The sequence below is a fragment of the Trachurus trachurus genome (assembly GCF_905171665.1).
Source record: "Trachurus trachurus genome assembly, chromosome: 9".
NCBI lineage: Eukaryota > Metazoa > Chordata > Actinopteri > Carangiformes > Carangidae > Trachurus > Trachurus trachurus.
In genome coordinates, this window is record NC_139895.1 from 3,315,514 (window position 1) to 3,341,393 (window position 25,880).

General features: G+C 41.9%; 3 protein-coding genes across 3 annotated transcripts in view; 1 reads left to right on the forward strand and 2 right to left on the reverse strand.

Annotated features, from left to right (window-relative positions):
- Positions 1-1,361: 1,361 nt before the first annotated feature.
- LOC310991083 (actin, non-muscle 6.2) lies at positions 1,362-4,318 on the forward strand (the record flags this gene model as incomplete). Its single annotated transcript, XM_083978653.1, has 8 exons — positions 1,362-1,484; positions 1,581-1,709; positions 2,114-2,224; positions 2,418-2,502; positions 3,062-3,223; positions 3,326-3,517; positions 3,614-3,795; positions 4,175-4,318. 8 exons carry the CDS (start codon positions 1,362-1,364, stop codon positions 4,316-4,318), a joined length of 1,128 nt encoding a protein of 375 aa, XP_083834779.1.
- A 1,275-nt stretch (positions 4,319-5,593) lies between these two features.
- LOC310991888 (uncharacterized protein) overlaps positions 5,594-25,880 on the reverse strand; it is a 32,060-nt gene continuing 11,773 nt past the window's right edge. Inside the window, exons 5-6 of the mRNA XM_083979819.1 lie at positions 24,039-25,220; positions 5,594-8,175 (exon numbers count right to left, since the gene is read on the reverse strand). Coding sequence (XP_083835945.1) covers positions 5,666-8,175; positions 24,039-25,220 — 3,692 coding nt within the window. The 3' untranslated portion in view covers positions 5,594-5,665. The remainder of the gene's footprint in view (positions 8,176-24,038; positions 25,221-25,880) is intronic.
- On the reverse strand, positions 13,644-22,025 carry LOC310991815 (GTPase IMAP family member 8-like; the record flags this gene model as incomplete). The annotated part of the gene is made up of 4 exons (XM_083979746.1): positions 13,644-15,083; positions 16,383-16,588; positions 16,737-17,879; positions 21,962-22,025. The coding sequence occupies 4 exons, from the start codon at positions 22,023-22,025 to the stop codon at positions 13,644-13,646; spliced, it is 2,853 nt and encodes a 950-aa protein (XP_083835872.1).

The window sequence follows — 25,880 nt, forward strand, 5'->3', positions numbered from 1 at the left end:
GGACGCGAGTATGGACAACCTGGAAGAGCATGCTCACCTGGGCCAATCACGAGCGAGCTGAGGGAACGTTTCCTTTTATGGTCAACGCCAGCTCCAGTCCCGCGAACGCAAATAAAACCGGTCCGGTCCTACTGGAGAAGCTGCATTTACCTGAGCGCGTCTGGGGCAGAACACCTCCAACACCTGACCGACACACCGACACTCACCTGCACAGGTAAGAAGCTGAGATCTGATTCTTTACCCTACAGTTGTTTCAACCGGAAAAGTCAAAAAACTAAAGCTGGAGGTGTAACACTGAGTCACTACAGGTGTGTGACAGCAGCTGGGTTTTTTAAATTTATTTTATTTTTATATTTCAGCTCTTAAAAAGTTTTAATTTCATCCACAAAACTTTAAATGTCCAGAAAAGTTTATTTTTAACACTGGACTTTCTGATAAGTTTTGTTTTTCAGGTTTAATAGGTTTACTGCTATATAAAAAGATAATAATAATAATAACAAAACGACAGCAATAACAGTGATCACAAAAACGGGTGTGGTTCTGTTCATGTGTCTCTGACCTGGTCTGAGATCAGCACATCCAGGTAAATGGCACCTGAGAACATCAGAGTTTAAAGCAGCAGATTAATTCAGGAAAAATAATCAATGAGGGCAGAGTTGAAGTTTCTGATTTATTAGTTTGTGTCTTGATGATTTAAAACCAAAGCAAATGTGAATTTTATGAAGTCATCAGTTTCTATTTATCAGAATTATTCCCAATGGTTTCTTCTGTCTCTGGATCTGAGTGTTTAGTTATTTGGCTGCTTTCTGAGTGAATGACCTGAGATTTAAACGTGAATGTCCTGAGGGGCTGCTTCCTGTTTCATCCCCCTTTCAAAATAAAATAATTAACATTCCTTTAACCTCAGTAGCTGCCTTGCCTCAACAGTTCACATTAATCTATTAAAATATAAGTAGGCTATTTGTTTTTTAGCTGCAGCTTTATGAGCCTGAAATCTAAAGTTTACTGTTAAAATCTCCACTGAAACTGATTAGGGGAGAAATCTTTAAATATTTTAAAGGTTTTTTTTGTTTGGCTTTCAATTTCCCTGTTTTTTTTTATTTCCTCTTTTACTGCCTTTTTCTTCCACTTTGAGCTGCACCCTGTGAGTGAAAGGTGCATTTTAAAGATGAATATTTTATATTGGATGCCCCTCCTTACTTTTACATTTGAGTGACTTAAACAGAAGCATCTGACACTATTCCTCAAACATTCAGACGTTTGAACAGGTCGGAGAGTCGAGGGCTGATCTAAGAACAGTGAAACAGGTTGATGGTAAACGTGTTTGTCAACTTGTTTATTCTGATTGTTTCCTTCCAGACATGGACGATGACATCGCTGCCCTCGTTGTTGACAACGGCTCCGGCATGTGCAAGGCCGGTTTCGCCGGGGACGACGCCCCTCGTGCCGTCTTCCCCTCCATCGTCGGTCGCCCCAGACATCAGGTAAGGAACCTGAACGCCACATTCTGCATTCATCCATTGGACAGTTTAATGTTGCTGAGGCAGTGTGTAATGTGACTGCTGCTGTGGTGTGTTCAGGGAGTGATGGTGGGAATGGGACAGAAGGACAGCTACGTGGGAGACGAGGCCCAGAGCAAGAGAGGCATCCTGACCCTGAAGTACCCCATCGAGCACGGCATCGTCACCAACTGGGACGACATGGAGAAGGTACAGATGTTTTGTGTTGACGAGTTCACAGCTGGAAACCTTAACAGTCTTGAGAAATTACTGTCTGTATACACCATCCACACAATTTTAAAATGGCATTGAAGCATTTGGTGCCATCTGGTGGTGAGGTTGCACCCCACCCCTTTAAAATTTGGTAGAACCTACCGTGGGCCTTTAGGGAACATACAAACAGGAAAGACAGTTTGGGGAAGTGCACACACTTTGAAGGAACCCTTGATGGTAGTTATGAATATTCAAAGAATTTTTTAAATGTTACACAGTGGCCTTTAACTCAGAAGACATGACGACGATGGCACCAAATCTGATCTGGAGTTTGTAGTTTGTTGTAAACATGAAGTCAGCATCTTTGGTTTGATCTTCTAACCGACCATTGTGTCCTGCAGATCTGGCATCACACCTTCTACAACGAGCTCCGTGTTGCCCCCGAAGAGCATCCAGTCCTGCTGACCGAGGCCCCACTGAACCCCAAAGCCAACAGGGAGAAGATGACCCAGGTTTGTTCAGACTGACCATTACCTATGAGTTGCACTGATACATCAAGTCAGAAATCCTGGAAAGTGAACCAACTAAATCTGTTGGGTTCACAGCAGCTTTACAGTCCTGAGCAGCACCCGTCTATGTACAAGTTTCAGTTTTGTCTGTTAGGTTTACTACTTGTTTTGTGACAATCATCCTTCTTTTGTCCAGATCATGTTCGAGACCTTCAACTGTCCTGCCATGTATGTGGCCATCCAGGCCGTCCTGTCACTGTACGCCTCCGGTCGTACCACAGGTGAGAAGTCAATGCTCTAAGATCTAAAATTGATCACAGGAGCTCTTCATAGAGCTCCTTCTTCTAAAAACACTTCACATAGATGCTCAGTTCTTCAACAGTTGGTCCTCTGGGAGCATCTAGTGGTCATTGAAAGGAACTACAGCCAAGTGCATTCCTGTACTGCCTTTAATGAGGAACTATGCAGGATTTGTAGCTCAACTATGCTACAGTTTTCCCTTAATTAAACTGCTTTGGAGTAATTGTGATGGTTTAATAAATGGCTTAACTTGTTACGAGGGACAATGGAGGCTCTCTGCCTTCACCTAGCATCTCCAACCATGCAAGATTGAGGCTGCTGCCCCGGTGTTAGCTCTTGTCTCTGCATCACTGATGTCTGTAAACTACACAAATGTATATAAATCATGACATCGTTTATGATGTATAATATTATCCACTGCTCTAGGGGAGGAAGGTTAGCAAAACGGCGGAAAAGCGACCAGACTTGCATAATTCCTCTTTAATGTTGATCTGTGACAGGTGAAGGAGGTTCTCTTCTAATTGGATGTTTGTCTTGCAGGTATTGTGATGGACTCTGGTGACGGTGTCAGCCACACTGTGCCCATCTACGAGGGCTACGCTCTGCCTCACGCCATCCTCCGTCTGGACCTGGCTGGAAGAGACCTCACTGACTACCTGATGAAGATCCTGACCGAGAGAGGCTACAGCTTCACAACCACCGGTACAAACCTGCAAATGCACTGACTTTTACCTCTGAAGAGCGTCAGATGTTGTGAGATTTAAGTGTTTGTGTCGTTTTCTAACTCAAACCTCTGAACTCCAGCTGAGCGTGAGATTGTGCGTGACATCAAGGAGAAGCTCTGCTACGTGGCTCTGGACTTTGAGCAGGAGATGCAGACGGCAGCTTCCTCATCCACCCTGGAGAAGAGCTACGAGCTCCCTGACGGACAGGTCATCACCATCGGCAACGAGAGGTTCCGCTGCCCTGAGACGCTCTTCCAGCCTTCGTTCATCGGTTTGTGATGCTCCTCAACCCTGAATTATACTTGTGGTGGTGGTTCTGGTCTTTCAGGTTCAGTCCAGCACTAAAATAACTCTTCTTTGTGTCCAGGAATGGAGTCGGCCGGTGTCCACGAGACCACATACAACAGCATCATGAAGTGTGACGTCGACATCCGTAAGGACTTGTACGCCAACACTGTGCTGTCCGGTGGTACCACCATGTACCCCGGCATCGCTGACCGCATGCAGAAGGAGATCACTGCCCTGGCCCCACCCACCATGAAAATCAAGGTACAGGTTCTTCATCAGATCAGTGGCGGTGAAGCTGTCAGAACAGAAGCATGTGGGAGTAAATCGCCCTACATGGTCACTTAAACATTTCTCAAAACCTACTTACATTTCATACAAAAACTGTAGCGTGAGCAGGTGATGGACAGATTCATAATGCACATATAACACTATCAGCTGTTTATTTTTCTGTTTACAAAGTGAAACTGGCTACGAAGCTGTTTTTCTTTGCAGCACTCATTTCTCCAGTTGTTTGAAAACCATCTTGGATTTTCAGAGCTGGAGGTTTCAGCTTTATCAACCTGAGAATTGAAGCTGTGCCGTTATTTGTGAATCCTGGATCACTGTTCCTGTCTTACCTTTCCCCTCCTCTCTCCTGCAGATCATCGCTCCTCCAGAGAGGAAGTACTCCGTCTGGATCGGTGGCTCCATCCTGGCCTCCCTCTCCACCTTCCAGCAGATGTGGATCAGCAAGCAGGAGTACGATGAATCCGGTCCAGCCATCGTCCACCGCAAGTGCTTCTAAAAACCAAAGGTCCGTGTTGTCGTCCGCCGGAGGAGCAGCCAACACTCGGACTGTTCCATCCACCTGGAGAAGTCTCTGGTTCATCTTGTGAACAGACTGAAACATGTGAGACGCCACTCACAGGATTAATCCAGCGACTGTTAACATTTTAATGTTTCAGCAGCTTAATCTGAACCTGCCGCCGCCTCCCGTCAAACATTTCTCAGTATGTTAGTGTAACTCCATTCACAGCTTTCACTCCTCTGGTGATAAACTACTGATGGTCAGAATACAAACTTTATCATCACTGAACTTCTTCCACCCATGTCTTTCTACCTCTCTGACAATCCACTGCATTTAAGTTGCACATTAACATTCAGCTTTCTGCTTATGTTCTGTTACCGACAGTCAAGCTGTGTCTCCACCAGTGTTTATACTTTTCAATAAAATGCCAACATTTGATGTTTACAACCTCTGTAATGTCGTCATTTTCTGCTTAACACTAAAGCCAGCCACAGGATTAGATTGAGGCAAAGAGGGGGGAATGACACGCAGGGTAGGGCTGCTCGGCACAGGATTCGAACCGGGGTTGCCTGCAGTGAGGACTATAGCCTCAACACATGGGGCGGGCGCTCTACCAACTGAATTAAACACAGCCCCAGGGAATTGGCTCAGTTTCTGTTCAAGAGTTGGATTAAGAATTTTTCTCAAACCTTACAGCTGCTGAGTTTCAGTTAAGGTTAAACACTGTTCTGCCCTCGAAATATTATAATTCATGGTCCGTAAACAGCACAGGACACATTTCTCAATTAAAATATTTGTATTTAATCAAATGACTTTGCTATTATTACCAACATGATTATTGATATATTACATATATACAATTAACAACTTACAATTTTGTTTTTTGGTTGTTGCATGATTCGTGCAAGCCAAGTGTGTTTCAAGTAAACTGCAATTAGAAGGCAAATTGTTATCAAAAGGTAATAACATTCACTCACCCATTCAAGCACAAACACAGCTTCATATTTTACCATCTTGAGACAAAATACTATTGATACAAAGACATTTTCAAGTGACACGTTGAAGCAAGACCTGATGATATCAATCTTTGAGTGTGCATTTTGTATCTGTCCATATAACATACACAAATAAGATAACTGCACATAAAAATTGTAATTGCACTCCCTCACTTTGACCAGTAAGGGACTCCACTGAGCTCTGATTTTAAACACTATCAGTGATGAAATAGTTTTTTGTGCAACTGTGAACTGGAAGATAACATAACAATGACCACTTCAGGTGAATACATCTCCACATGCTCCTTTGTCCTGGCTACAGAGTCTACACAGGCTGCAGTGTTGACGTCTACTTTAGAAACACAACATATAAAGCAAACAGCAAAAATAACAGTACAAAACAAACATATGTCCATTTTCTTCTCTTATAGAAATACTCTTCTTGAAGCTTTTTGTAGTTCATTTTTAGCTCCTCCAAGTTCTGGTCCTTGTCCTGAAGCTTGCGTTCCCACATGTCTTTTTTTTCCTTGTCCCAGGCCTCTCGGTCTCTCTTCATCTCTTTTCTAATTTGCTCCTGTTTCCTCTCAGCAGTTTCCTTTTGCTCTCTCTCTAACTGGACTCTTTTCTCTGCAGCTTCCAGTTTTCTTCTCCAATCCTGTCGTAGAGCTTCTTCTTGTTTTTTCCATCTCTTTTCATCATCTTCACGGTCTCTCTTCCTTCCTTCACGCTCCTTGTTGATGCATTCGTCTTTCTCCTTCAGCTGTTTTGCTCTTCCTTTTTTCTCTTGTTCAATTTCTCCTTTCAGATCACCGATTTTACTTTTCAGTATTTTTAACTCTTCCCCATATTTTCTCTTCATCTTGTCCATCTCTTCTTCTTTCTCCTTTCTCATCCTCTCCTCTAGTATTTTTGTGAGTTCCTCCGTGTTTTCAGACATCTCAGCTGTGTAGCAGCTTCCTCCATTTTCCTCCAGCATGTTCTGGATCATGGTCAGCAGCTCATGGATTTGTGTGTGGTTTGTTTTGTCTTTGTTATCAAAGACCTGATATCTTCCTCCACAGTTGTTTATTAGTTGTCTGACAAATGGTGGACAATCTTTAATGTAACTCTCAAACGGCCGATCATACAGTTCATCTCCTCTGGTGAATATGATGATGGTGAAATCTTCTGACTTTGGCCCAAAAACCCTCTTGATCAGTTCCACAGAGTCTTTCTCCTCTGGTGCAAAGTTCCCGATCTGTAGAACCAGTAAGAACACATGAGGTCCAGGAGACAGCATGCTGATGCATCTCTGAAGCTCCCGTTTCATTTGATCATCCGAGAGATTTTTATCAAACAGGCTGGGGGTGTTGACCACAACAACGGGTCGTCCACCAATCTCTCCTGTTGCTGTCTCACAAGACTTGACCACTGGTTTTGGAGGGATTTGGGGTTTGAAAAAACTTCTGCCCAGAATGGTGTTTGCTGTTGAGCTCTTCCCACTGCCAGTCTTCCCAATCAGCACCATCCTGAGAGGCTCTCTGCTCTGACTTTCATCATCATGTCTGATCTTACTCTGCTGTCTGACGTCCAGACGCTCAGTTCTGAGTTTTAAAACCATCTCCATCTGAGCCCTGGTGAACATGTCCTTTGTGAAGCATTTGGATCCTTCAACTCTCATCTTGTTCACAGTGTCCAACAGCTCAGGGATCTGCTGTTTGTCCTTGATGTTGACAACAACAGATCTTCCTCCACAGCTCTGACAGAGCTCCTGGATGTCGTTGCTTTGAGTTACCAAGTTAACATCATCTGGAGCTGCAGGATCTGACTCCACAGTGAACAGGATCATGGTGAAGTCATTGACTCTGCAGCTGAATGTGTTCTGGATGGTTTCTAACTCTTTCTTGTCTTCATCAGTGAGATGACCCACAGGTAGGACCAGGATGAAGCCATGGACGCCCTCAGGATCACAGAGGGAGATACACCTGAGTGATTCCTCCATCACTTCCTCCTGAGGTTTTCCATACAAGGCAGGAAGCTCCACCAGGGAAACCTGACGTCCACACACCTCTCCCTGATGTTTAACACACTCTGATGAGTTGGAGACTGAATGAAGCTCTGTCTGACCTAAAATGGCCTCAGCTGCTGAAGTCTTCCCTGCTCCTCTCCTCCCACACAGAACCAGGTTTAGAGCTGGTTTCATGTGGTCACTTGCAGGTGGGGGGGTCAATTGTGAGAGTTGCTGAATCACTCGTATAACTGCAGTTGGTCTGTTAGTTTTACCCATTTGTCTCATGACTAAGCCTCCATCTTCATCTTCAAAAACATCCTCACTATTGCTCAGATGCTGCTCATAATTATCTTTTGCAATTTGACCCAAACGTATTAAGAGCTCTCGAGGTTCAAGGTCCTTCCTCCACAAGTATCTGTCTCTACTATTTTCAATCATGTCCTTTATGGGTGGATGACGCCTGAACTGCTCCATGAAGCCTGGCTTCTCCTCTCTGGGTGTTGATATCAAAACCAGTGAACGATCAGATGATCGATCACTGAAGAGTTTCAGGACTCTGCAGAGCTTCTGTCTCTGTTCCTCAGTGAAGTCTTCAGGCTGTAGAACCAGCAGCAACACATGAGGTCCAGGATCAGAGAGACTCACACAGTCCTTTATAAACTCTGTCAGCTTGTCTTCAGAGATGTTTGGATGCAGAAGATCTGGACTGTTGATGAGGACTATTTCTTTCTCCTTCCATAGTCCATTTTCTCTCTGACAACAGTCTGGTTCTTCTTCAGTGTTGAACTTGGTCTCTCCCAGTATGAAGTTCCCCACTGAACTCCTCTCAGACCAGCTGTTCCCCAGCAGAACAACCCTCAGCTCAGACACTGAAATGGAAAAAATGAATTATAAAAGATAAACTAGCATTGAACTTCACCTGATATTAGTGGTTCTGGAGGTCACAAGAACCAATACATTGGTACTCAAGACATTAGACAATAACAATAACTGCATGTCATTGTGAAAGACAAACATGGCAAGACTGGTGTATGGAGATATTTGGAATCAAACACAGCTCACCATGAATGGGCTATAGACAACCACAAGCCAGCAAAGCCAGCAGAGGGAGACCGGGGATGGTTGTAACAAAGGGTGACAGCATCACTTTAACCAAGGGATAACTTTAGAGTTATGTGACCAATACCATGTGTACCCACTCCCTCCCTGATCTTGCATGTGAATTTGCATTGCTATGTGAAGAAGTGTGTGGGTTTTACAGTCAGAAAATCTTTTTTAGGTAACAAACGTATGTTTTGGACCAAGTCTATATTTTGATTTGTACTGATACCGTTGGAATTTGAATTAGGTAACTTGTGTAAGATTGAAGATCTCCGCGGTGGGTGGCTGTGGCATGACACGGTGTTTCTCGCACCGTGGATGAAAGCGGGGCAACTGGTTTATGCTCTGCCTGATCACCCCCCCCCCAGACCTGGCCCATTTTGGTCAATGGGAAACGAGCTAAATGCCGATTGTTAGCAGGTCGACCCACGTTTAAAAAACCTGCGTCAACCCGCTAATTTTAGTGGGAAAATGGCTAAAGCTGTGTAACTCACTTCTGGGGGGAAGCCAGTTCATGCTGCTGCTGTGGCTCAGAGGCCTCTGCTTCACCTCTGGAAGAAAACAGGACAATAAGATTTTACAAATAACAAGCATTCATATTGTTTATACTATGGAGCCTTCCTTCAGTGAAGAAACGACAGTAGTGTGCAAGATACAAAGAAGTCCACTGATACAAGAACATGTATGATATTTATTTAAAACTTAACGTATTGGTATTTTTTCATTTTATTCAGTATCACACAGAATAAAGTCATTGTGAACAAATTAAGAAAAAAGAAAATGATAAGAACTTACACATTCTCATGTAAACATAAAAAAGAACGTGTTTTGCTTGTTGCTCTATTAAATCTTGATCCTCTTTCTAAATTCTGTATGTAGCCACAATACATGTGGTTTTTCTTTACATGGTTATACTTTTGCCACAATACCAGCACCTTCACTTCTGCTGTGAACTGGCATTTTTCTATTTTTGATTTTTTTTTAAAGAACTGTACACAGTAATTTGGTATGAGCAGTGAGGCAGAAGCACATGTTTATATCTGCCTGTCCTACATTTTCCTCTTATAAGCGACCTCCAAAAGAGAAAACAAAAAACATAGTATTAGAATTATTGTCATAACAACCATTAGGCAATTAATAATGACAACAACAATAATAATAATGTCAGAGAAGACATTAATCACATTTGCAATCTTCAAAACTAGTTTTAGAAAGCCTCCAATAAAGATTTGTCACAAATGTGTTTGAACTGTATTTGAGAATCATTGATAAAAAAAATGTGTGAAGGAATATTTGATAGTTGATCAGTTGGGCTATATGATTTTTTAAAAACTCATTAGGACTACTATGGATGTTTTTCAATGTGCCTCTGAATAAACAACAGCGGTCAGAGGCACATTATATTGTATCTGTTGTAAATCTCAGCGTACTCACCAGATGTTGCAGCTGCTGCCATTCTGTCAGTGAGCTGGACACACCTGGAGGAGCTCAGCTGGAGGCTGGACTACTGTCAGTTTGTAAAACAATAAAAACACAAAAAGGATCAAAGATCGTTTTCACTGCGCGCTCAGTAACATGTTCCTCACTATCAATGGTTACACAAACTTTACAGGTCACTGCCACTTATTAATCAGACTAATCTCTGTTTCTCCTGTTCCAGAATTTCAGGTGCTCGTCTATGTGCAGGTATACACACAGTAATATGTTGAAGAAACTTTTCAAATCTGACAAAAACACACGCAAACCTCATAGTTTTATCCAAAAAGTCAATAGTCAGAAGTCATCTTCACTGAAACATCATTATGTTTTGCCTAGAAACTTCCAGTCATTATTTTACTGCTGCTCTGACTGTGGCCATTTCCTGCTGCAGGAAAGAACCATGAGCTGAGAGTTTTAGATTTCTCTCGTTTCTCTACAAATTGTTTCTTATACACACACACACACTCACAGTTGAGGGATGTTTATTAATTCTTCTTTTATAGAATTTTTTCGCACCGTTTTAGAACCGACTTGCCCCCACCTCACATCAACTAACCTATGACACGCGCGCGCGCGCACACACACGGACCTGACGATAAAATGACTTTATAATACACAGTCTCGATCTATCTCCATCTAATCGATCCCGTAGGCTATATTAAGTTAATGTTATATTAACTTTATGTTAAGTCGAGTGTTTGTCATGAACTTCACTTACCTGCTTTTTTTCTTCATTTGCCCTAAAGTGAAAGTAAAGTTTTACGTCGTCTTTTCCCTGTAGTCCAGATGAAAAAAACAGGTTTTCAAGTCGCATAATGTGTAAATACACGAGAAAGAAAGAAAAACACGCATTCAAGATGAGTTTTTACGGGGAAACAAAACTATTTCCTACTCAAAATGTCGGCGACTGTATCAAACATGGGCGTTACGATCAAGTAAAAATACGTATGGGGAACTGCTTCAGCTGCAACATCACTCCACCTCCCACTGTGGTGTCAGTGTTGAACAGTCACGCTTGTTGTTCACGGTGCTTGTAAATGTCTGTGAATTACTGCCATCTAGTGGCCGGGTTTCTTGGTGAGGGAGAAGGGTATAAAAGGGAGGAGAGGAGACCAGATACCTGTAAGCCTTTTACTGAGTGAGAGAGCACAGATAAGAGTTTTGTTATGTTATTTAAAGGAAGCAGGGGTGTTTTATAGAATTTGATGGATAGGCAGGAATAGAAGGAAGGGTATTGATGACAGTTGTAGGGAGTGCATGTTTTTGTTTTTGTATATATTAATTTTTCTATGTATGATATGGGGTAGAACGTAAGTCTTGTCTGGCTCACACTCCAGGACACAAGGTGGCGGTAATGCACCAAAAAGCTGGATGCCAACCGCCATACTTTATTCTTGATGTCTTGTTTTATCTTTTGTTTTGGGTGATGCCGCTCACATTATATTTTAATCCCTTGATCAGGTTTTAGTAATATTGTTATGGTCTAATAAAATGTAGTTTTTTGTTTTTTATTTGGATGGTGATAAGTTTGGCGCATTTTGAATCTGTGTTGGGGAATTCTAAGTGAAGTGTTTAATGTGTTTAACTTTTTCTTCTTTGTGTTTTTTTTGTATATTCCGCTGCATAGTTTTCACGGTGCTACAATAAACAATAAACTTAAGCACCTGTATGAAATTCTCCGCCTCATTCTTTGGGAACCAAGGGTCCGCTACAGTGCTGGTCCATCTGAAAATAATCCTCTAATTAGTGAGATATCAGGTTTTAAAAATGGGAATCATTTGTGTGTGTATTTGATTGACAAGTCTGTTCTGCAATGATTGACAAGCTGAAGTGACAGAGCACAGGTCAGTCACGTGAGGGCAGTTTCAGTTGTGTTGGCATTGTTCAGAGTCAGTTGTGTTAAATCTCTGACATTTTCTCGTTCCCTGTGGAGGAGGGATGGTACACCACAGTTACTCTGCTGGTTATTTCATCTTAATTAGTCATAAAGAACCTCACTGTCACTGGACATGATGTCATGATAGAGGCTCCATTATTTTAATACCAAGCATCATAGAAATGTAGAATAGTGAGTACTGTGTGGTCAAACAAACAAGTCAAATGTGGTCAAAATACAAGTCCAGTTGCCTACGATTCAATTTGCCCAGAAAAGAACAATGACCTGGATGAATGAGAATATCCATAGACATGTGTGGTCCAAATGTTGACTGTGGATTTGTATTAAATTGATGGCACAACTTATAATTTAATTAAATTCACATGAAATGCAAGACTTTGTTTCTGATTCCTATAGTGGAAAACAGGAAGTGCCCATTATAAATATCAGGGGCCTGGAGCCCGTCAATTATGATCTAACAAATAACAAATTAACAAATTACATTGAAATACTTAATTCACCTGTTATATGTGATGATAAAGGAGCTAAAAATCAAACAGAGCAAATCAGTGAATCGAAGTGACAAAGCAAAGAAACAAAAACAGCCACCGTAATTGAGTTTTTATTATTTTTTAATTCATTTGATTAATAGGTGGGTAATATAGGCTAACATCTTTAATATTTAATATTTGCTGGGATGAACAATCAAACTTCTATCAATCAATCAAATGTCTTTATAAGGCTGAATTAATTTGTGATTTGTTATAAGTCATACTGTATCAGCACAAAGTAAAAAGAAAAAACAAGCATAAAATCATCAACTATACATCAACTCTTTAACCTATTATTTTCACAACAGTGAACTGTAAAAACTAGAAGAAAAATAATAATGACACTGATTACCAGTCTTTACACTGAAAGACGATAACAATATACATGCAAAATCAAAGAAAGAAGAAACCAATGAACCAAATGAACACTCTGCAACACCCATGTTTTGTTTTTGACACTTGAGTTGAGCCTGAGCTACATCAGCAGGGATGGTTTTAAGTCTAGTACAAGTACATGCTGAGGTTTTTTTTTCTTTCTTCTTTTTTTTAAGTTTCCACGGCAGATGGCTTGAAACAGAAATCAATAAGTACCCTATTGGGTATGCACATGGAGGTAAGGCAGGAGGAGTAAGAGGTGGAGATGTTCATGTTCAAATTTTTTGCTGTGTAAAATGCCAGAAGGGTAAGAGATGCTTTAACTGACACGTTCATGTGATTTATTTATTTATTTATACTTTTTGCCTTTATTTGATCGTATAATTGAGAGAGAGAAAGAGGAAATGGGGAGGCAGAGAGGGGGGGGTGACATGCAGTAAAGGCTGATGTGGGATTCATGGTCATGTGATATATAAGACGATTAGAAAGTTAAGTTCCGCGTTTCACTAGGATTAGTTTTCTGATGCATGGTGGAGTAAAAGGAAAACAAAGAATGATCCTGTATATGACAAGACTTTGAAAGACGACTACATCGTGCTTCTGCTTCAGGTTAAAGTTAAATGAACTTGAAAATACATTTTAATGCCACATGTCCTTGACTAGAAAGATATCTAATCCTGTTCACTATATAAAATAATGTGGTGGTAGACAAGACTGAACACAAGGAGACGGAACAAGCTGCTTAAGAAACTCCTGGCTCTCATTTACTGCAGGTCAGTCCTCCCCCTCTCTTTTCCTGGTTCCTGTCAGCCTTTACAATAACAACAACAACAACAACAACAACCAATAAAGGCATAGAAACTCTCTTCGGCATTCTGTTGCTGAAATCAGGACCAGGTAAATACTGAAGAGAATAAAACAGCTGTGAAACTGTGCTGCCTTTGTGTGACATCTTTCATAGAAATGTACATCTAGATGAGGGAGCGTAAGTAGGGCACTCAATTATAACTGTGTCTATCAAGTCACTCAGTTCTTTTTCATGTCTTTTCTGCAGATATTCCTTTTGTTTCTCATCTGTCTCCCTTTTCATTTCCCTCTCCTGTTGATCCAGTAAACTGCTCATCCTGTTCAGGTGTGTTTTATTTTGTGAAATTCGCTTCACTAACTCTCTGATTTCTTGTTGATGTTTTTCTCTCTGTTGTTTTTCAGTGTGAGCTGAAAGTGACTGTAACAGGTCGTATTTCTTATCTTTGTCTTTCATTTGTTCCCTGTGTGATTCCTTCTCAGCTGCCAGTTCTTTGGTGTATTTGTCTTTGAACTCATTGAACTCTTCAGCTTTCTTTCTGGCCTCCTCCTCGTACGTCTTCTTCAGAGTCTCCAGCATTGCGTTATAGGTTTGTGTTATTTCTTTTCTCTCTTTTGTTTCCTGTTCTCTTCTGAGCTGATCCTCCTCTCTTACTTTCTTCTCATATTCTTCTCTTTCCTGTTTGTACTTTTCTTCAAGTTGTTGAATTCTTGTTTGTTCTTCCTGTCGTCTCTGTTCATCTTCTTGTTTTTGTTTTTCCCACCACTCTTTTTGTTCCTTCTCCCAGGCTTCTTGTTTTAATTTCAGCTCCTCTCTACTCTGCTCTAGCTTTCTGTCCACACTCTTCTTTTCCTCTTTTTCCGTCTGAATCTGTCCGTCCAAAGTTTCAAGTTGTGTTTTCAGATTTTGACGATATTTTTCTTCATCTGTTTCCCTTTTCCTTTTTTCTTCCTCTCTGATTTCCTGTTCTCTCTTCTTCTCTTCACGTTCCTTCTTTATCTTTTCCTCCATTTTCTTGAGTTGTTCGTCTCTCTGTTTTCTCTCTTGTTCAATTTCTGCTCTCTGTTCTTCCATTCTTCTTTTCATCACATTCTTTTCTTTCTCATGTTTTCTTTCTAGTTCCTCCTTCTCTCTTTTCATCTCTTCCTCCTTCTCCTTCAGGATCCTCTTCATTTCTTTCTGTATTGCTGCTTCAGCCTCTTCCAGCATCTCATTAGTGAAGCAGCTTCCTCCATTTGTCTTCACCATGGTGTCGATCTTCTTTATCAGCTCTCTGACCTGTGTGTGGTTCCCATCATCATAGTTGTCAAACACATGGTATCTTCCTCCACAGTCAGAGATCAACTTCTTAAAGGATTCATCACATTTTTTTTCAATGTACTCTTCAATGGACCGCTTCTCACGCTTAAGTGTATCTCCTCTTGTCAACAGAATGATGGTGAATGACTCTGAACTCTTCCCAAATCCTTCCTTAATGAGTTTCAGTGTCTCCTTCTCCTCTGGTGTGAATCTTCCGATCTGTACCACCAACAGGAAGACATGTGGACCTGGAGCCAGAAGACTCATAAATTTCACCATCTCCTTATTAACCTCTTCATGGGACAAGGTTGTGTCAAACAGACCAGGGGCCGTATTCACAAAGCATTTTATCTTACCGCTAGGAGTGCTCCTAACTCGCACTAAAAGTTTTTACGTAGGAGTTTTTTCTTAAAAGCTATTCACAAAGCCGCTGAGACCTACTCTTACTAAGGATAAATCACTAAGAGCAAACTAAGAGTCACGCCCCTGGTGACGCCCCGTTGCTATGGATTACGTCAATTCTCGTGCACGAATTCGAGGCGCTCAACACGGTGATTGGTTGTTGAGTGCCGGCGGCGCCCCCCCTCCCCTCCCCTCCCCTCCCCTCCCTCCTCCTTCTCCTCCTCCTCGCCGCCGCTGCTCCGCTCCACTTTTTATTTATTTATTTGCCGTCAGGTCCGACGGGGCTTTTTAGATTGCTTCGAGTCCAAACCACTCTCTCTGCTGCCGAGTTGGGCTCTGAACTTTCTGTCTGTCTCTCTGCCATCTGCATCTTTCTGCTACAGTTTTTGTCGCGTCTCACTTTCTGCAGTGTGACGCTGTATAAATGCAATGAGGGTCAGTGCGTCCACTCGCAAAGCAGCCGCTGGTTTTTTTTCTTCCCACATTTTAATATTAATTTTCACATTCGTTGACAGCCCTATATGGTGATCATAATAATGATGAGAAAAGAAAATGCATTACCCACATTTGTGGCCTATAGCAGGATTTGAACCCAGACTAACAATAAGTTTAGTTTACTGGGGGAGCAGCCTTATCACATGAGCTATTACTACTTACAGATGTGTGTGTCTAGCTCACCCACCAACTTTTTAAAAATATTTTTGGCTCACATCAGCATGACTGCATCGCAGCGGTCACAGTTACCTCGGTCCGACCGTTGTGACGCCTATATTGGACAGTCCGTCACCGTCACTACTCCCGTTTTATAGCGAAAATGTTGTAGATGACCCCCCCAAAAAAAAAAAAAAAAAACACCGACAAAAAGGCACGTTGGGCATCAAAGGGCAAAGGGGCAGGTGCTCCAGCACTCCCCTCTGCAGCAATTCGCAGTCCTCCATACATTTGCCTGGCTGCAGCCATTTGCGATTCTTTGTGAATAGGTCTTACTGAGTTAGGAGTCCTCACGAGGACTTTTAAGCTCTCCCAGACTTAGGAGCTACTTTTAGGCATAAAATACTTTGTGAATTACTCTTATTTTAAAAAACTAGGAGTCCTAAATTTAAGACTGACACGCCCACTTTTTTTAGGAGTTGCTCCTAAATTCGGCCCTTAGGAGCTACTTTTAGCCTTAAGATTCTTTGTGAATACGGCCCCAGGAGTGTCGACCACAACAACAGGACGACCGTCCACTTCACCCTGAGCTTTATGACAAAACTTAGTGACAGATGTTTGACTTGATTCAGCGTTAAACTCTCCTCTTCCCAGTATGGTGTTTCCTGTAGAACTCTTTCCACTTCCTGTCTTCCCTATCAGCACAATCCTGAGACAGTCTGGACTTGGAGTTTCTCCATCACCTGCAACATGAAAACAGCTGGAGTTACCTCACATATTACATTGTTCCAGCACATATTTTTAATGCTGAATAAATTGTTAATGAAAGCAGAAATCATATGAAAATATGAATTACTAATCTTTATATTTTTAAAAAAGTACAGTACTTACAGCTGCCCGTGTTTTGTGTTTTCAGCTCCTTGACCTCATACTGTAGTTTTATGATCCTTTCCATTTGTGCATGAGCAAATGTTTCTCGTGTGTAGCATGATGATTTATTAATTTGTCTCATTTTCATTACAGTCTCCAACAGCTCTGGGATCTGCTGTTTGTCATTGACGTTGACAACAACAGATCTTCCTCCACAGCTCTGACAGAGCTCCTGGATGTCTTTGCTTTGAGTTACAAAGTTAACAACATCTGGAGCTGTAGGATCTGACTCCACAGTGAACAGGATCATGGTGAAGTCATTGACTCTACAGCTGAATGTGTTCTGGATGGTTTCTAACTCTCCTTTGTCTTCATCAGTGAGGGGACCCACAGGTAGGACCAGGATGAAGCCATGGACGCCCTCAGGATCACAGAGGGAGATACACCTGAATGATTCCTCCATCACTTCCTCCTGAGGTTTTCCATACAAGGCAGGAAGCTCCACCAGGGAAACCTGACGTCCACACACCTCTCCCTGATGTTTAACACACTCTGATGAGCTGGAGACTGAATGAAGCTCTGTCTGACCTAAAATGGCCTCAGCTGCTGAAGTCTTCCCTGCTCCTCTCCTCCCACACAGAACCAGGTTTAGAGCTGCTTTCATGTGGTCACTTTCATTTGCTGTTTCTTCAATCTTCTCCATCAAGGATTCATAGTTGTCTTCTGACATCTTGTAGTGTCTTCCTCTACAGTCTCGAAGGAGTTCATTAAGAGTGACAGTCATCTCAGTAATCTCATGTGTTAGGACGACCAGCGAGTGTTTAAAAGCATCTTGACCAAACAAACTCAGGATGAACTTCAGAGTTTTTCTGTTCTTCTCAGTGAACTCAGAAGACTTCACCAACAGCAGCAGAACATTTGGTCCAGGACAACAGAGAGACATACACTTCTTCACCTCTCTTCTTATGGTCTCCTCAGTCACACTGAACATGTCTGGAGTTTTCACCACTGTGACTGGTTTTCCTCTCCACTTTCCACAATAGGCCACACACTGTCTGGTTGATGACTGTTTTTGGTGAAAAACCTGGTTTCCAATAATTAAATTTCCAAGTTTTGTCTTTTTGTCTTCACTTTTCCCCAGCAGCACAATCCTGAGAAAAGATGCTGAAACACAACAGAGACAAAGATAGACTCAGTGCACAGGCTGAAACAAACTTGCCTTCATTACGAGGAAGTCTTTTGAGTGCTCCTCATGCTCAGTCAGTGAGTTTAGTCATAACTCAGTAAGCAAGCATCAAACATGACAAGACCACAATGTTATTTCACAAAAAACAAACACTAAACACACTGATTTCCACTGCTGTATAATATATTCATCACCCCCCAAAACAAGAGAAAATGGTATCATGAAAAAAAGAGAAAAAAGGGGAATAAATACTATCACAAAATCATATTGTGTAAAATATTTACATTAAAAAAAATTATTTAAAGGGATATTCCGGCATAAATTTAATCCATGGTCTAACGCACCGTGACACCGAGTTAGACCCCCCCGAGAGAGAAAATCTGCTGACTGCCAGCTCCACGATCAGCAAATGCCGCTGGACGGAACAGTAGGGATGGGAATCGAAAACCGGTTCTTGTTGAGAATCGGTTCCCAGTGTTTCAATTCCCTTATCAATTCCAGTCCTTTTTTTTTTTTTTTCTTGCCGCAGTCGCTCTTTGAATTAATGCTGGTGAGTCCAACACGGCGGTCGGGTTTAATTACAGACAGTGTGCCTGTTTATCACCATGAACACGGTAGATGAGGTGAGTGACTGAGCTGAGGCTGGTGGTGGGACGGGGATCGTTATGGTAACACCCGCTGCTCGTTGAAAACAGCAGTGATCGCCTACATGCTTTCACGTCCAAACCAGACACGTCTGTAACAACATCAGAAAAGTTGGCAAGTTGCTCAAAACAGCGATATCGCAGCCGCAGGGACCTGCCGTGTAGACAAAAAAAAAAAAACTCACGGCGAGTGAGTGTCACGACTTCCTGTATGTGGACCTTCAAATTAAAAGCCCTTCAACCTTTCACATGGCTCAGTCATATTGATTTTGACTTAATTTTGACAAGCCACGCCTCCAAATGTTGAAATTTAGGTCGACTAATGACTCTTTGGTCGATAATGCTTGGTCGACTATTTGGGGGGCAGCCCTAGTAGAAACGTGAACAAAGTTTGTTGTCCTTTTTTTTCCAAATGAGAATCGATAAGAGAATCGATAAAGAACCGAATCGTTAAGCAGAATCGAAAATGGAATTGGAATCGCAAAAATCTTATCAATTCCCATCCCTACAGAACAGTAAAAACAAACAAACTGTCACAACGGCAAGACACGTCACCATGACGTGAGTTTACCGTCGCAGCAGACGGCAAAAGTTAAAATATTTGAACTTGGGACGGCATTGCTGTTTGCCGTTGCCGTGCACAGTATTTTTTGCCGGCCTCCCCCAAGTTTTACCATCATTCTCTCATCCACGGATGAAGTCCGGCATGCCGTTTACCGGCTCCATGTGAACGCAGCATAAGAGTGTGTGTTCAATGCTAAAAGTGTGCCCAATTTACATGAAACACCCTAGCACTTGGCTAATAAGGGGCACAAGGTTTGTTTTCGTTACCTTTTCACGCTATATTTATGTCCGGCTCGAGTTTGGTTGCCATTGATATTTACATGTGTTGTGGTTAGCGGTAGCTACTATTAGTATTGGGCGAGCTGCCTTGTCGGTCTGTATTGAAGTGAGAGGGAGCTAAGATAACTCTCTGGTTGTTTTATTAATGCAACAGGACATATTTTGTCTGTTTTATGTAAGGTCTGCTAAGGTTAAAAACTGTTTATTGGATTAAAAATTAACGGTTAAAAATGTTAATTTCATGTTAAATATTACTTTATGCACTCTATGTGAGGTTGTCTTTCAGTAAAAATGTGAATTTTCTTTCATGATTGTTACATCAATCATAGCAGTTAAAATATATATTTAATTTCATGGAGTAAAACTTGTAGGCAATACAATGTCAGAAAGCTACAATAAGTTTATTAATATTAAGAAAGATAACTGTATTTTCTTTTCTTCTTCTCATACTGTACATCACGTTGTGATAGAACAACAACAGGTCGTCCAGTCACAACAATTGGGGGCTCGGGTCCGGGATATGAACAGACCAGGGCTCTCAAGTCTCACGCATTTGACGTATGACACACGCATTCCCACCCATTCACACGCATGGTATTTCTCACACTGAAATTTAAAAAAAAAAATCTCTGGTCTGCCACTATCGCTGTGGACGCACTCTGTCCCGTATTTTTTAAAATCCATGTCTGCCGATTTTTATTAATGGCCCAGTGCAGTTGTGACTGCAGCTGCTGACTCTGCCTGTCTGGAATGAGCCTCTCATTGACCAATGGGACACCGGTATGTTGCTGGGTCACTGAAGTGGTGCTAGGATACACCTGTGAAGCTGATTTCAGAGATGTGGGTGATGCACTACGCTACTCCAGACAAATGGGGTGGCAAAGAAAAAAAAAAAAACGATCGCGGAAGTACAGAAAAGAACGGGAAAAGAAACACAAGGCAGGAATACGTGAGAGATCATTTCAATCAGGACAGACCATTTACGACAAGAGAGCCAGGTTTGAAGATGAAGATGAAATTACATTTATTGTGCACAAAATGGGGCTATGCCGTTGGTTCACAGCAATATGAAGGCAGAAATACTCAGAAATGCAATTTTCCACTTACTTTCCTGCTGATATGTCCTCTAGCATCAGAAAAAAACATGTGAACAGCATGAAAAACACAATTTTCATCGGAGGGGGTCTTTAAAGCAGAAGTAAGTGATATATTTGTGTTAATATAAGTCTTAAATAGTTATATCTTCCGACAGCAATCACTTACATAGAGTGTTTGGTCTGAAACACGGGTCTGTCAGTCACTCTGCTCTGCTCTGAGTCGAGGAGAAAACATTTATCGTATCCTACAGTTTTTATCCAATGAGGAGAGAGAACGGCATGCAGGGCTGTGTGTGCAGCCAAGGGACGCCGTGAATGTGGTGACGTAGGGACGAGGACTGTTATGGTGCATTCAAGGAAACTCGTATTTTTCCGACCGTGAAGTGGTACCAGTTCGATCTGGTACGAGTTCACGGGTCGGAAGTTACGAGTGGCCGTTATAGTGACTTTCACCGGTAAAACAGGTCGGAAAAACACGAGTGGGTTGCCTGGAACGCTACAAAGTCGTAAGTTGTGACTTGAAGCTGTAATTTACGATTTCCAAAGCCTGCCTGGAACGCAGCATTAGCGAAAACGACCGGACCACTTACTTCTGCTTTAAATACTTGCAATTAGGGGTGTAACGGTATATGTATTCGTCCCGTGCCGTCACGGTACGGGGGTCACGGTTCGGTATATATTATATATTATATATTATATAGAATATTTTTTAAAAAAAGAAAAAAAGTCGAGTCCTCCAATCTAGGTGGCGGTAATGAGCCTCAAAGCTGCCACAACCGTCATAACAGACGAAGAAGAGAAGTGATGAGAGAGTGAAGTTAGAGGAGGAGAGCTGTCTGCTACATTTATCTCACCGTGGCTTCTTAATGAAACACAGCGGCGGCGGCGACGGCTCGCGACTGGTCCACCGGACAAAGTCCGTCGGCGCTATTTCACGGATGCGCGCTGCGTCGCTAGAAACGCATCAAACACGTAGCGCATGTTCACCCGCCTCCCCTCCCCTCCCTCCCCCCCTCCCACATGTCAATCACTGGTGCGAGGAGACAACTTGTGTGCAACAACTTATCCCGCTGCTTTTAAGCCTCTTGACATGAACACAGACAGGACCAGAAACATCACCAAAGCAACTGGCATCTAGTCTAAATTAACTGTGTAAACCAACATTGATGTTAGTTTCTTGTTTTTTTTAAAAAAAATAATAGTTACCAGTTGTCAAGTGCAAGTTTTTTCTCCTCTAGAATTAATGAATGGCATGATAACACTCCTAATGCACTTGTTTTATTTTATATTCTATTTTCTTTTCTCCTTTTTAACACAAGACAGATTTTAGTTTTACATTCAGTGTCTGTTGTACCAAAACCGTACCGAAACGGAGCCCCTGAACCGAGGTACGTACCGAACCGTGACTTTTGTGTACCGTTACACCCCTACTTGCAATACATGTCAAGTACATCTATTATTCTTTATTCTACTTACATTGGTGGCTTGTGCTTTCGACTGATGATGATGATGATGAAGATAATGTAGGCCAAGATTTCATCCCTTAAAAAAACACAATCAACATCAATGGCAGCAAATCAACTTTCTCCTAGATCTGATTGCATGGTAATAATTCAACAATTTAGAAGTGTACTTACATTGGGGGAAATATTGTCCTATTGAATAATTGGTACTCTGTGGTAATAAACCTGTCATGTGCTGTGCTGGCCCTATAAAGATAAACATATTTAAAAAGCTTAAACTTGAATTTCAAATGGATGAGTTGGATTCATCAAATATGCAAACTGTTCCTGCACTTACTCCGAACTTGAGAGAAAGAATCCTGCTCAACACCACCTCCTTCACCGTGATGACTCCTTAATGACACAGATGCATCTTTGAAAACATCACAGCTCACATGATCTCCGTTGTTCCCCTCCATCACTAGATCCAGATGTGTTAACAGCTGCTGATGTTCTAGGTTTCTGTGCAACAACATCCTAGATCTACATTTTCTGATAATGTCCCCTAATAGTGGATGACGATAAAAGCTCCCAATTAAATCTGAACTCTCCTCTCTGTGCATTGGGATCAGAACCAATGAATGATCAAATGATCGATCACTGAAGCCTTCAAGGATCGATTGTAACCTTGTTGAGTGTTGCTTAGTGAAATCTTCAGGTTGTAGAACCAGCAGGAACACATGAGGTCCAGGATCAGAGAGACTGACACCTTTTTCGACAATCTCAGTCAGTTTGTGCACAGAAATGTTGGGATCCAGCAGATCTGGAGTGTTGATGAGGACTATATGCTTGTCCTTCAACTGTCCACTGACTCTCTGACATCGGTCTGGTTTTTCCTCTGTGCTGAACACAGTCTCTCCCAGTATCAAGTTCCCCACTGAACTCCTGTCAGACCAGCTGTTCCCCAGCAGGACAACCCTCAGCTCAGACACTGAGGAGAAAAACAATAAGATAATTAAAACAGTAACTTAATATTAGTACAATGTATTTTCAATAACATTATAATCAACTGATTTAGTTTTTGACGACAGTAAGCAGTGGCGGCTGGTGGTGAAATTGGTCTAACGAACAAATTATACCCATTAAATGACTGGCACAAATCTATAGCAACTATACACTGCATTAAGTAGCCTTGAAGGTATAGTCCAAGAAAAAATGAAAAACTTTTATCTGTGTATCGCTCTCTCACACACACACACACACACACACACACACACACACACACACACACACACACACACACACACATACACACACACACACGCTTATAGCTCATATCGACGGCCTTTCTGGGATGAAACATGTTTATCGCCATGTCATTTAAGTCCGGTGCTCGATACAGACACAGCCAGTGCGTTTAGAAACTAGATACTCCACTGTTCATGTTAGCAAAGACGGTTTAGAGCAGTGGAATATCTTTGATGCTAGTGCAGCCGATGTCATATCTGGCCCTCTGCGTTGTGCCCTAGGTGCGGTTCGATCCCACGACCTCCCGCACCGGAGGCGGCGATGTGAACCTCTTCGCCAAGAGGTTGACAACCATTTGGCAGGTTGGTTAGCACGTCTTTTATGGCTGGAGTGAGTGCACATCCGCTACACTAGCACCTCTGTTTTCCGTCTTGTCCCTCCCACAACAACACAACTTTTCCTCCGGTTCCTGTCATTGGTCTGAAAACAGGGGTGTTGGGCCAAATGAAATCAGCCCAAATGACAAGTAAACCATGGGGGCGTGACATGACACCTCTCAATCATTGACCCTGCGTCAGCCCGCTGCTGATTGGTCAGAATCGGCCTGTGGGCTGAACGAAGTTAGCCCAAATGGTCAGCAAATGACGAGGGCAAGGACATAATGGGACATAAATGCCAACGTGCAAGTCAATTTGCTATGTCCACACAAACTGCTGGTCTCACTTATGTAGACAATGTTCTACTGTGTGCATGTATTGTCCCCCAGCACAATATAACAGAACATCGACAAGTCAGTATAACTGCAGGTTCATATGTAACACAGTGTTAGAAACAATATAACCATAACAAAAGACATGTCTTACCATGTTTCTCCTCTTTGAGCCTTCTGAGGCTTTTCATCTCTTCCTTCTGCTCCAGTTTCCTCTCAGCAGCTTCCTTTGGCTCTATTACTGACTGAAGAGTTTTTTCTGTGGCTTCTTGTTTTCTTCTCCAATCCTGTTGTAGAGACCCTAGTTTTTTCCACTTTGTTTCATTTTCTTCCCGTTCTCTCCTCCTCTCCTCACGCTCCTGGCTGATGCATTCATCTTTCTCCTTCAGCTCTTTTTCTCTTAGTTTTCGCTCTTGTTCAATTTCTTGTTTCAATATTTTTAATTTTTGCTCTCTTTCTAACTCAATTCTTTTCTCTGCAGCTTCCAGGTTTCTTGTCAAATCCTGTCGTAGAGCTTCTTCTTGTTTTTTCCATCTCTTTTCATCTTCTTCCCGTTCTCTCCTCCTCTCCTCACGGTCCTTGTTGATGCATTCATCTTTCTTCTTCAGCTCCTTTTCTCTTAGATTTCTCTCATGTTCAATTTTTTCTTTCAGTATTTTTAATTCTTCCTCATGTTTTCTCTTCATATCCTCCATCTCTTCTTCCTTCTCTTTTTTCATCGTCTCTTCTAGTGTTTTTGTGAGTACCTCTGTGTTTTCAGACATCTCAGCTCTGTAGCACCTTCCTCCATTTTTCTCCACCATGTTCTGGATCTTGGTCAGCAGCTCAGGGACTTGTGTGTGGTTTGTTTTGTCTTTGTTATTAAAGACCTGATATCTTCCTCTACAGTCGTTTATTAGTTGTCTGACAAATGGATCAGAAGCTTCAATGTAACTCTCAAACGGCCGATCATCCAGTTCGTCTCCTCTGGTGAATATAAGGATGGTGAAAGCTCCTGATTTTTGACCAAAATATTTTTGGATCAGTTCCACAGAGTCTTTCTCCTCTGGTCTGAAGTTCCTGATCTGCAGAACCAGTAAGAACACATGAGGTCCAGGATGAGAGAGTCTCACACAGTTCTTGATATATTTTCTTAGTTTCTCTGCAGAGATGTTTGGATTCGGCAGATGTGGAGTGTTGATGAGGACTATTTGTTTCTCCTTCCATCGTCCACTTTCTCTCTGACAACAGTCTGGTTCTTCTTCAGTGTTGAACTTGGTCTCTCCCAGGATGAAGTTTCCCACTGAACTCCTCTCAGACCAGCTGCTCCCCAGAAGAACAACCCTCAGCTCAGACACTGAAGAGAGAAACACAGAATCAGAAAATAAATCTTTACATCAGAAGCATCTTTCTCACATCATCTCTTACAGAGGAACTATGTAAGTCCAGTCGATTTTCCACTGTGTTGCTAACCCTCCTCTCAGCCATGTGCATTTGTTTACAACGAAGCTGGTGAGAAATCAATCAATAGAGCGGGAGATAACGCTATATATATACAATGTTACGAAGTGTATATTTGTCTAGTTTAATCATGTCATAAACAAGAGATTACGGGTTCCGGGCGCGTTTGTGAGGCGGTGCACAGCGACGAGATCTGGACTCATTGCAAAGTTGTTTTTCAGCCAACAGACGCAATAAGTGACACGTGGAAGGCAGAAAGTTCTCATAACAGTTCATCTTTACCTGACAAAAACACCACTTTGGGGCCAGTTGTCTCAGAGCTTTCTTTATGCCTGATTGTTGGTCTAAAGCAAACAAGTATGTGCATTATATGCCAAAGCTATATAGTATATTGTTATACTATACAATATACTATTTTTTCGCTTAGTCGATTAGTCTAACGATTAATTTTTTGACTAATCTAACGATTATTTTTTGGTTGACGATTAGTCATTTACAAAAAAAACACTTCTGAACACTTCTCTTATTTAAATTCTTCAGATACTCTTTCTGGTGT